This window comes from Denticeps clupeoides, chromosome 10, assembly GCF_900700375.1.
Source record: "Denticeps clupeoides chromosome 10, fDenClu1.1, whole genome shotgun sequence".
NCBI lineage: Eukaryota > Metazoa > Chordata > Actinopteri > Clupeiformes > Denticipitidae > Denticeps > Denticeps clupeoides.
In genome coordinates this window covers 15,499,863-15,512,592 of record NC_041716.1, presented here as the reverse complement: position 1 = coordinate 15,512,592, position 12,730 = coordinate 15,499,863, and the positions used below count along the sequence as shown (strand labels likewise).

Genomic DNA, 12,730 nt, shown 5'->3' with positions numbered 1-12,730 from the left:
TCGGGACCAGACCTGTGCTGATCATCTGCCTCCCATGTTCACCCGCACCTTCAACAGATCCCTGGAGCTGTGTGAAGTCCCCTCCTGCATCAAACACTCTACCATCACCCCACCATCAGAAGACTGAATGACTAGAGACCAAAGTTTTTTCTGTTGTTGAAGGACCCACACCAGGCTAAAAAGACCAAGCTGACTTTCTGACTGCTTCCAGATACTCAAGTCTATCATACTGTACGGGATAACACATTGGAAAAGGGGCATTAGTACGTTAACTAGAAACGTTAAGTCTACTCAACAAAATCTTGGACATCTTTGCCATGAAAACAATGGCTACTGTACAGCAAAATTGAGCTGTCAATGAGCTCTTATTCACTTTGTTTTGATAAAATTAAAACACCTGACAAATGATGCATCATAATATAAATTTTATTGAACAGGCATGCATTTGCATACAACACTGTAATTTCAGGTGCAAACAGTAAATGTATTCAACACACATGAACAATGACAAGAACACAAACAGGCATAAACAGATAAGGACAAATTAATTTAGACTTTTTAATGTCTCTTAGTGGAGCTGGAAGACTGCAGAAAGTGGCAAATGTTACAAATGTCCTCTTTTGGATTTCCTCCTTTCATACTCCACCACATTTGTAAACATTTTAGAAGAAGGATTGCAAGACTGGGATCAGATTAAATTGCTTAAATGTATCATTTTTTGGGAAAGCAAAGTGCATTGTAATTTTGACACAATTAAACAATGGACAAAGGTATTGGGACACTTGATAACTAGACTAGGAGATCATTATGGCAACTGTCAAATGAATAGGAAGAAATGATACTGAAATCAAATAAATTGTTTTTAATGTGAAGTTATAACATAGTCCACTCTTTCAACAAAACTTTCAACACATTCAACAAGAGTGTACAGTGTTAATTTTTGCACATTCATTCTGTAGAGCATTTATGTGGTCAGGCACTGATGTTGCATGAGAAGGTCTGCAAACTCCATTGCAGTTCATCCCAAATGTGTTGATGGTGTTGAGGTTAGCACTCTGTATGGCACAGTCAAGGTTGTCCACACCAAATTCATCATATCATGCAGGAATAGAAAACAGCCTTCGACAAGGTGTGTCCACAAAGTCACTCTATATGGCATTTTGTTCAGCGTCTGGGCCAAATACAACACATACACAAAGGCAACTTTCTGCAATACACACATTATTGTCTAATTATATATATATATAGTCAATTAGCCATACACTGAATTTTAGACCAACCCCGGTTGATAATAATTTTTAAAATCACACACACACCTGAAGTACTTTAAGGGTGTGGCTCCTGCTGGTCCTGATTTGAAACTGCACAAGATGTAAGAATTACAAAATGCTTTACAAATAAACACCACTGTGTAGAATTTGCTTCATGATGGATTTTTTTTCTTCTCCTTGTGCCAAAATTAGTATTTTAGACAGGCTGTAATTATGAATTAGCACTATAGCTAAACAGCTTGAGGATATTGTTCTTTCCAGTGAGAAGAGGTCACCCCTGCTGGTGACGTTTAGAGGTGTCACAAGCGTCATTTTTAGACCCAAGTGATGCCACATTCCCGCACATCACTGGAAACCCATGTAAGGCTGTGCCACTATGGAAGCAGCTGCCTTGGCATCCTGACACCCACATTTGAAAGAATAAGATCCGAGGGCATGTGCAAAATGTACAAAATGCTACTCATTTAAACCTTTCAACTTGCTCTGTTTTATCTGTCACTTGCTTAACCAAGGTTTTCTTCGGTGGACAAATGATCTCTTGTGAACCAGTTGATGAGATGGTCTTGCAAGATATCAGTTTACAACAGTAACATAAATTGATCCCTTCGACATTACGCCATCCATGTGAAGGGTGTACTGTACTTTTAAAATGTTCCAGGTACTTAGCTGATAGGCAGTCAAAACAAAATGATGGCCTGCTAACCCCATCTCAAACCCATTTGTACTACCATGTTAAAATGCAAATAAATAAATGCAACAACAACGCAAGCATGTGATGAAATTATTACATTTGGAATTGCAATTTGAACACTATTAATCTTCTCCACATTAGCACTTCCAAAACTGGCTTCTGACCACGGAGCAGGCAGATGGACTATAATAACACTGCCCTTAAGCAAATCTCATTGGTTTGAAAGACCTGGTGCAACTGTATCAGTGTAAAAATGTAGATCAAAGCATTTCATTTTTGGGGAGGAAATTTATCTTCACCATTACAGTAATCTCTGCACTACTGCAAAATATGTTGAGGAGCCTTTTCAGTTGACCATTTTCACCAGGTACTTTCCACTATGAGCAACAAGAAAGGCATATTAACAGGTTATATCAGTGTCTCATTTACCACTGGAAAATGTATATTAAGACCTTTCTACTTACCTGGGTGCATGATGATTGCCTTATTTTTTGTCAGCTTCTGGAATAATTACTTCTGTTAAATAAAACACAAGTTGCCTTCAGCATTGCTCTTTGGAAAGAGCAAATGGACAATTGGAAAGAATATGTGTATTTTTATATGTGTGGTAAAGGTAGTTTTCAGTAGGTTTAGCATAACTATTCCACAAATCCAGTGTATGCACTTACGCTTAACTTCCAGCTTGCAGGACACAGCAGCCTCGCCCTGAGCATTCTTGGCCCTGCATGTGTAAACGCCACCGTCAAAGCTGCAAGGTTTGCGAATCTCCAGGGAGCAGACGCCCAGGTTACTGATCTGCCTGTACTTGGGGTCGTTTCCTATAATCATCTGGTTCTTCAGCCACTCAATCTGGGGCTGCAAAGAGTAAAGCATTGATAAAAATCGAAAATATGAAATGTATAACATTTACAGCACTGGATGCCCCCTTTCAACATGATGGACAGGGTCACATCATACACATCAAACATTTGCTTCAGTCATCAAACATTTTGTTCCAGTCAGTATTAGACATCCTGTGTATGCCTAATACTGCCTACGCATCTAATTTGAAAATTGAGCAAATAACGCTGTGCTTAACACCACTTCAAAAATAGTGTCCAAGCTTTTTCATTTTGTTCCAGTCAGTATTAGACATCCTGTGTATGCCTAATACTGCCTACGCATCTAAATTGAAAAAGCTTGGACACTATTTTTGAAGTGGTGTTAAGCACAGCGTTATTTGCTCAGCGCGGGGATTGTTTACTAGTGTAGGGCTAAAGGCGTCCACAGGATTTACATAAATAAATAGATAAAACAAGTCTGAAACATGATCTTGAACAATGTTTGTGCATGTGACATATTGACAGGGACAGGCTCCTGCCATTTTAAACTCTGTTTATAAAATGTTAATAACAAGAATAATCATACCACACCAACAAAAAAGGTAGTTTATCTTCTACAACATTACAGACAACTACCCTGTTTCATTTATTTATGTAAATCCACAGGACGTCATTGACCTTACACAAGCAAACAGGCCCTACACTTGCAAGCGGCACTGTTCAAAAATATTCTGTGTATATAAAGCATACGCATACACAATACCATGCAAAAGTTTTAGAGAATAGTGAAAGGTTTCTCATCTTCCCAGCTAGGAAATTGTTCAGACAGGGACAAAAATATTTTATGCTCAGAAAACAATAACAGAATCTCTTTCTCAAAAAAAAAACCTGATTGAAAATTCTGCAATTAAGGGTTTAGGTAAGTCAGTAACAAAACTACTTGAATCTCAGATAAAAAGCTGTTTTTTTCTTTTACACAGTTCTGTACATATAAAATGTAAAAGCAGTGTATTTGTATGATGCTTTGGAAGGACTATTGTATGAAAATGAACAAAATGCAAAACATTCTTGGCTCTAACATATCATAAGCACTTTGAGTAATAATAGCTTGGAAAAAATATCTCCTCAGCTTGCAACTTAAGTGTATGATAACCACAGACGTTTTGCAGAGGACATCTTAACTGAAAATTGTGCTTCTGCTTCTGTTCAGCAGCCTTATAGTGTACATAGAGGATGCATGTTATAAACTATGTGTTAAGAACTGAAAGTACATCATGCAACATCAGTTGTGTTTATATGAATTGTAATAAGTCTTCAGACTTCACCTTTGCATGCACACCATATTCTGTCTTATTTGTGTGTACTTATTGAATTAAAAGTGAAAAAGTGAAATGAATTCTCAAGGGAAAAAATAGCCTTTCCACAGAAAAGACCTCTTTATAAAATTTCTCAACATGACTTGGAGTACATATGGTGTTCACTCTACATTACGTCTTGATGTATATTAAGCCTAGAGCTTAAACTGCATCGGCTGTTTCTGAAATTTGATTCTGTGAGTTCTAGAGAGGCTGCTAACAGAGCCGTCTCAAGAGGTTACTTCCATCTGGTTTTGAGTGTTTGACCTGGGGACATGATCTGCAGGCTCTGCTTACAGCCTTAAGCTACATTCTGTAGATACCAGTTTTTGGTTATGTGAACACTCAGGGATCAGCATAAACATTATATTGCTTATGTAGTGGGAAGCCAATCTGTGACATCATGATTTTACAAATGGGGTATGCATGTGGACACTATAAAAATCCAAAAATGTTGTCATTAAAATGTAATACATTGTAATAAAACAGATGAATGCAGAATTTGCCTAATAATAGCAGTTAGAGTTGTAGTGTATTGTCAGTCAGTTTTAATAGGGCTACTGCACATTTTGTAGATAAGAAGGGCATGTTAAGAAGCAATATGTTTACACCGTAATAATATTTCATTCTCAGAGGCAATAGGAGGAACACAGAATTAGGAAGATTGCACAATTATATTCATTCATAGAATAGAAATAAAGTAAATGCAAAAATAAATTATACAGGTTATTACATATTTTGTTGTGCCACATGAGGTATTAAGGGACATCCAATAACCTGTCAGACATCGAGACAACAGCTGATGCATTAACTTTTAGTCAGATGCCATGTAGTGAGATAGTGAGAGCACTGCCCTCTGAAGCCTACTGATGTGCCATCAGCCTAAATTTCCACATCTTGTCATCGTTATATTATTGATTTATATTCTATCTATCCCTACAGTGGACAGGTCATTTCTAACATGCACGTGAGTTACGATATTATCGTGTTCACTGCTCACGATAAAGACCATTAGTTCAGGACTGGATAGTTTACAAAATGGCTGAATATTTTAGCATGATGCAAGTCAAATGTGTGCTCCCACAGTTTTGGGCAGTTCAGTAGTCATATTTGTCTTTTTGCAGGCTATGCTTCATTAACAGTTGAAAAGTTTAAACAGGTATGGGGCACTATTTTCAAACTGGCGCTAGGCACAGTGTTGTGCAATAAGCATTGGGACAAAAAGATAGAACAAAACATAACTGCTTGAAAGTTATCTGCAAGAAAAACTAACTACCATTTTTCTTTTGGTGTGCAATTACTTCTGTTGCCCAATACGCAATCTTTAATTTAGTTTTTTATAATAGTTTAAAATAAACCCAGCTTCTGGGGCTGCATGTGACAATCTATTTCTTAGTGCCGTTCCCAAGCCCAGATAAATCAAAAACGTAGCATCAGAAAAGGCATCCGGCATAAAACCTTTGCCAGCTAAATTTTGTGGACAACCAGACAGAGTGAACTTCTCTGGCAACCCCTAAAGGGAGTAGCCGAAGGATAATAGTTAGCACACTTAGCACTAATTAGAAAATTGTTCACCTAGTGGTGCTTATATACAAGGCCCTACCTTTGGGCAGCCACGTACTGCACACAGCAGTTTAGTGGTGTAGCCCACGGTGGCAGCTCTATCACTGAGTGGGGTTGTAAATTTGGGAGCCTCACTGAAGTCATGTTCCTTGTACTCTGGTGGCTTGTACACAATCCCTGTTGGGGCACAATGCATGTTCAAACATAATGTTTGGTGAAGCATTAACTCACACAACATAAGAGCATTGATTGCGTTGCATGGGTTGCATGCTTGTATGCTTTCCATTAAAAACATCTGAAAAGTGCAGCTGGAGATGGCTAAATGGCTGCTATGGTCTCACGGTGAAACTGAGGTCTGTGGTGACCCATGACCAGTGCACCTTGCCTGATAGTCCGCTATACCTGTTTTGTGAATGTGGGCCACTTCCTTTGTAATGGCAGCAGTCTCGCTCCTGCCCACTCTGTTCTCAGCAAACAACCGGAAAGTGTACGAGTTTCCCATAACCAGGTCAGATACGGTGACGTTGAGCCGGTGATAATGCTCCAGTACTGTGAACCAATCCTGTAAATAATATTGATTTTCACCAGAAAGTACACAATGTTGCCATAAAGCATTTCAACAGAAATGAACAGCAGCTTCCACATTTTAATGATGTGTTAATTGTCTCATAGCAGTAAACTGCTTAATGTGGCTTTGGCAAAGGGTCACCGTAGATTTCATTTCACTGTCATGTGGGTTTTTAATGTGATATATTTGCAGGGTCTAGTTTTCACATTAATCCTGCTATGCAGTATCACTTTCCCCTCATTTTGAAAACTCTCTGGGCAACAGGCTGTCAATCACCCTTGCTCAACACATTCACTAACACACGCACTTCATTTGCCTCTGTATAACCCATCCTTGCCTCGTCAGGATCTGTCACCATGCAAGCATGTGCTACGTACCTCGAGCTGATATACAAGCCAATAGACGAGTGGGATGTCCTTATACAGAGAGGGGGAACTGGGTGTCTAAGTTTCAGTTTACACACTTGGCAAGTGCCTAAACTAGTCCTCAATTTACAGTATCTGTCTGACATGAAAAAATGTCACACTTGTCCCCATCCGGCCATTGAGCTTGTACTGTGCTATCTAGTCCTGATATGGAATGACAAGTTTCATCAGTACCAATTGGAACAACACCTCATTAAGCAGAAAAATATTGTTTATAGTGATTTTGTTGAAAACTGTTGAAGAGTTTTCATTTCTGTGGAACAATGCATGGTAAATATATCAAGGACAACAACTTTACTTACGCCTGTCTTCTTGTCAGCCTTCTGAAGGGTGTATCCAGTGACTTCAGTATTGCCGTTGTCTTTGGGCGGTGTCCATTCCAGAGCAGCATTGAAGCCCCAGGAGTCAATCAGTTTGACACTTGCGGGAGGACCAGGCTTTTCTGCCGAAGGAAATGGAATGTAACCCTATTAATGGGGACTTTTGTCTCGATTTCAGTTCAGTTTATTTTATTTTTCTTATTATTTTGGTGTTTTCAATTATGCTTTTTCGTACAGTACTCATCATCAATGAGTGCTCTGCAACAGACTCGTCAGACCCACTATTTTCTATGGAATACCACACTCCTATTTACTCCCAGAAATGTTGGAAAGAAGATTTGTTAATTTGCTCAAAAACAAAGTAAATGTCTAGCAAATTGATTCAACACCATGTTTCAAAAAATTTTGGACACCCCATTGAAAGTCTTAGGAGCAAAGCTAAAAATGTCAAATTAATGAAACATATCACAGATGAGTCCAATATTTCCAATAATTAAGTAAGTACTTAAGTACTTAAAACCAGAAACACCTTTCCATATGGTGCTGTCAGCAATGGCACCACATGGAATAGAAAAGATTTCGTAATCTAGTTTATGTTATTAATCTTACTTTCATGCTCACAAATTAAGCAAATGTTCTTTAACATGGGATTAAGAACATTAATGTTTAATTAATTTGATTTGTTACTACTGAATACTATTTATGATAAAAGAGTCAGGATTTTTTTATATAAAAAAACAAGTATTTACTAAAATAATTGTTTCAATACAAAATGTTTCATTGAGATCATTAAATCAATATCCCACGTAGTAGGTACTAGCAGTATACTACGGTTTTGCCAGTTTTGGACCAAAATAGTTAAGTGTCAAGTAACACAATTGACACAAAAGCTGGTATTTACCTTACCTACAATCTGGATGATGACACAAGCTTTGTCTTCAAAACTTTCCACCTTTATTGTCATCTCGTAGGAGCCAGAGTCATCTCTCTCTGCTGTACGGATGAAGAGGATGCTGTCTTTGTCACTGTTGCGGACGTTGACCCGTTTTGGGTCCAGAGGCTGGCCATTCTTTGTCCAAGAGACCTCTGGTTTGGGCTTTCCCTAGAACAAAAAGGATGCCGAAAAAAGATCATTCCTTAAGTAAAGCATTCGCATCTCAAGTCATGGTTTGGAAAATATGGTTTTTACTTACAATGAAGGGGATGACAAGGTTGACCTGCTCACCAACTTTCTTGACAAATTTTGATTTAAGTATGCGAGGGAGGCGGATCTTGGGACGATCTGGTAAAAAGTAAAAGCTTTTTTATGTTTTTTTTCTCAGTTATATGAACAACTTCAATCACAGTATTCTATTACGACCTTGACAACATCCAAGAACGCAAGCAAAAGGTTAGAGGTTCTTAGCTCCAAGATAAAAATAATCTGAATGATGTGTAACTGTGAGCAGTCTGCAAATTGTACACATCTATCTTGAGGGAACTGGTTGGGTGTAAGAAGTACATGTATAACAAGCACTGAATGACCCATAATAAACAGTACATCTCTGACAAGCTTATGAGGCTTATAAGACACATGAGCCAGCATTCCCTGCTTCTCACTAGTCCTCATCCAACCCCCTTTAGTTCCCTTATAATCTCATCTCCTGTCCTGACATTTGTTACTGTCACTCTGAATACATACAGTTTGATTTGGGTAGATGAGCACCAACAAAGCATGTGAAGCAGTGCAGGCAAGCACTAGTGCATAATCCTCACTAATCGTAGCACTTCCCAGCAATTTTCCCAAGGTATTCAGTAGCAACTGGGTCATTATTTCATGGGGAGACATCCGTCACCAGTCTTCTCATTGTCTGTGGTTCGGACATACTGTAGGATTCTGGTGACAACATGTACCACTACCTAATCCTCCTCAATCAGGGTTGCATTGCAGGACCACATTCTTGTTAACAGTCAGCTAGGCATGACCTAGTTTATGTTCCATTGATCATGCAGTATGCACCTAAATAAGACCCCAAAAAGGGGGAAAGGTACAATCAGTTGATGTAAGGCTGCCAAATATGATTGGACACACTGCAACATATGAATGACAGAAAGCTGATCAACCAACCACAAAATGTTCTTTCTCGTGGAAAAATAGGGAACTTTAAAAAAAGTAGGTATGTGCATTGCACATTATGCAAAATGTTTGCTCTGTTAAATGTATGGTGGCATGAAATAACTGTTAATTTCATGACCTAATGTAATTCAATGTACATTATAATGTGTACTCTGAAACTGCTCCCAGAAGTGAGATTAAGTAAACAGAGACAGGAAAAAAAATGCAGAAGGGTACGTCCGATGTCATTTTATACAAATGTTTTTCAACCCCTGCACCTGCTGGTGTGGGTTACAAGGCAAGGAGGTCACCCCCAGTAGGGAAGTAGGGAAGGACCAGCAAGGCGTTGCTATGTGTTAAATTAATTTCTTACATCCCACTTTTATAGAGCCTTGTTGCAGCAAGCATACTATAAAAATAAATATAACATTATGTTCTTATATTGTGCCAACAGATTGAGGTCAGAGTACATGGTATGTAACACTGTATTTCATGGGACCATATCTAATCTAGAAATATAATTTTTTGCTTTTTTTCTGGGGGACAAATAAAGAAGAAACTGTGTTTTTAGCTTAATCAGGGACTTAGGTCACAGTTAACAACTTTACCCAGAGCTTTTACATTTATAATATAAAGCTAATGAAAGGTCTTGTCAGCACAAGCTGGAGGGATTTATGTGGCCACAGCTGGTGAAGTCATTGGTGGAGAGTGGAGCTGGCGGTCCGGAGAGCCGCAACCTCCACCTGTTCAGCTCTTTGCCAGGGTTCATCACACAGTAACCAGAGTGTGCGGCTTGTCATGGGGAGGTCAGAGGCTTATGTTTCTGTTTCCAAACAGAAATCACCTTGTGCGGTGAGCAACGTGGGAAAACTGACCTTTTGCTTCGTCCGGTTCTGTGACCCACTTTTAAAACCCCATTTTACCAACTCACCCATGATCTCCTGGACGGTCACCGGCTCAGGCAGGATGGCGGGTCCACTGCGGCCCCCGGGATTAACTGCGACCACACGGATGTTGAGGCGATCGCCAGTTATTAAGTCCTTCATTACGAAGCGGTTGGAAGGTGTGAGGTCTGCGTTAGCTACCACCCAGTCGGTAGCTTTAAAGAAAAATTTGAAATAAATTACATAGAGCTAGAATGTACATGGAACTACAATTTTTACACGAATGTTTAAAAACTACAAGGAATTAAGTTGGCAAACTGTAAGTAAAATGCAGATGTTGGGTCTCTAGAAAAAAGCAAAAATAATATTTTGTGGGGGGGGTTGACATCGTGTCTGCTACGTAACAGGATAATAATAGAATCTGAGGATGTTCCCTGGTGACATCAGCAGACTACTGATCTAAATGTGGCCTAAGCAAATGCAGTGACAGCTGCTGAAAAGTATCCCTCCAAATAGGGACACAGGATTGATACGAATCAATCTACTGATGACACATCAAGGACAGGCGTTAAAACACATAGCAGGTAATTCATTCAACGCCGCTGTGACAAAATACAAAATTCTCCATATGTGCACGCACCTCCTTCTTTGCAGTATTCCACAGTGTATCCATCCAAACCAGAGTCCCCAATGGTTTCAGGAGCCTTCCATTTAATTGTGACTGAGGTATTGGTGACGTCTTCAACGCTAAGGCTCAGGGGAGCACTTGTGGGAACTGAAGATTTAGGAAACAGAAAATATATGTATGAAGTGGGTCTAGTGAACATGTGACCAGGTCTAGACTGGAAATACTGACTATATGAAGAAAATGAGGTTGACCTTCTGTTACTGTACCTGCAGGTGGTGGGGGTGTGGGAGCTTTGGGGGGCTCCTCTATGGGTGCAGGTTCAGCTGGTGGCACCTCAGCAGGAGGGGCTTCAGCTGGCACAGCTGTTATTACATTCAGATAATTTAGTTCATAATAGAATTACAGTTATGTCAAGCTGCATTATAAGTATGATTGCAAGTTTTATACGTATATTTAAACATCTCAATGTACATCTAACACAAACACTTTTGCACAAACATGTCTGAAAAGTGGTTTACCCTCGGCCGAGGCTTCAGCAGGAGCTTCAGCAGCATCTCCAGCAGGAGCTACATTAAAATGTTGCACAGCCATTAGAGCAGCTAAGGTATAGCTCTCTACATCCAAAGTGGAAATGTAGTTGCTAAAGCATTCTTCAGTTTAGCATCAGCAATTCTCTCTTTAAGATGAGCAGCCACATTTCAAGTTAAATTATGGGAAGCAGTTACATGGAGCCTGCCATTTACAATGCATAAGTCAATTAATAACGAAATCCTGGTTTTTAATACAAAGAAGCATCTGCTTCTTTGTATTAAAAATAAAGCCTCTACAGTCAGTAGCAATAATCCAGTTATTATAATCCATTGCCAAATAATAATTTTTACTCAGTAATCTCAGTAATTTATCAGCATTGGTGCATTTCCATTTTAGCTGGATGGAAGCTCAGCCAGGACATTTCATTTATGGCATGCTTCACAGCTGCCTTTATGGGAAATGAGTCATGGTTTTCTTCTCCATCATTTAGATGACCATCTGAAATCATCAGACACCCTTCACCATCAGACACTCTTCAAAATTATCAACAAATGTTGATAAGGTTGCATAAAAGGTTAGAATTAGATGATGAGATCCAGATTAACTTGATGGACTTTCCCAGAATGTAACTCAGCGACAAATTGTTCGGCAGTCATTTCTATGGATGACTATTATAATTTATGGATTTTATGGCATAGTAGAAATGTACCTTATTGTATAATGTTTCATATACACAGCAATGTATTAAGGAGCTACAATCATTTTTATGGTCTGGACAGTTCTTAATATGAAGAGATAATATGCATAAACGTATCTACAGACTGAAAACACTATAGGATACTGTAAAGAGATAATATGCAGAAACGTATCTATAGACTGAAAACACTATAGAATACTGTAATTGTGCATTTACATGCTTTGTTTACACTTCTCTCAATGATTTATAAAATTTCCCTGCATCGTGTAAGGCATTTCTGCACATATATTGCATATATTGTATATAATTGCTGTAATTTTGTCCATTGTGCTTCGATTTAAATAGAATATAGACAAATAAAGCCTGGCTGAAGATCAGCTCTCTTTACCATCAGCAGCAGCCGGTTCTGCAGGGGGAAGCTCAGCAGGTGGAGCTTCAGCTGGGGGCGCTTCAGGTACAGGCTCCGGGGCAGGAGCTGGTGCAGGCTCGGCTGGCTTCTCCTCTTTCACGGCTTTCTTGGCCGGAGCCTTCTTGATGGGTGCTGGCTTGGCTGGCATGTTGCTGGAGGCACCCCACACTCTTATCCACTTATTTGCTTTACAAGCTTTAGAAGAGTCTCCTGTTATTTATACAGCAAGCAGCACAGCACTCTGGGGACTCCACCCCTCCATAACTTTAAATAGCGTCCTGCGGGCCATCAGATTTCCCAAATATTTCAGTTTTCTGGCACACACAGTCATCATTTTTTGTTCCATTCCATTTTCAGCTTCACAAGAGATTTCACTTCTTAATGGACAAGTGTGTGACAGGTTTGTATTAACTTTTTATTGCCTGCTTATAAGGTAACCCTCCTTAAAAAGCATAGCTCCACATTTTGCTGA

At 39.2% G+C, this 12,730-nt stretch overlaps 1 protein-coding gene across 4 annotated transcripts; it reads right to left on the bottom strand.

Annotated features, from left to right (window-relative positions):
* Positions 1 to 408: 408 nt before the first annotated feature.
* LOC114798619 (myosin-binding protein H-like) lies at positions 409 to 12,482 on the bottom strand. Of its 4 annotated transcripts, none has more exons than XM_028994472.1 (13): positions 12,238 to 12,482; positions 11,140 to 11,187; positions 10,888 to 10,974; positions 10,634 to 10,768; positions 10,041 to 10,208; positions 8,208 to 8,296; positions 7,921 to 8,116; positions 6,997 to 7,136; positions 6,104 to 6,263; positions 5,742 to 5,878; positions 2,631 to 2,817; positions 2,427 to 2,478; positions 409 to 2,339 (listed from the first exon to the last, which is right to left on the bottom strand). In XM_028994472.1, the coding sequence occupies exons 1-12, from the start codon at positions 12,404 to 12,406 to the stop codon at positions 2,447 to 2,449; spliced, it is 1,548 nt and encodes a 515-aa protein (XP_028850305.1). In that variant the 5' UTR covers positions 12,407 to 12,482; the 3' UTR covers positions 409 to 2,339; positions 2,427 to 2,446. The 4 variants fall into 4 exon arrangements, with proteins under 4 accessions (XP_028850305.1, XP_028850304.1, XP_028850306.1 ...); XM_028994471.1 differs by having other exon boundaries at positions 10,888 to 10,983; positions 12,238 to 12,481; XM_028994473.1 differs by lacking the exon at positions 11,140 to 11,187 and having other exon boundaries at positions 411 to 2,339; positions 10,888 to 10,983; positions 12,238 to 12,480.
* Positions 12,483 to 12,730: the final 248 nt, after the last annotated feature.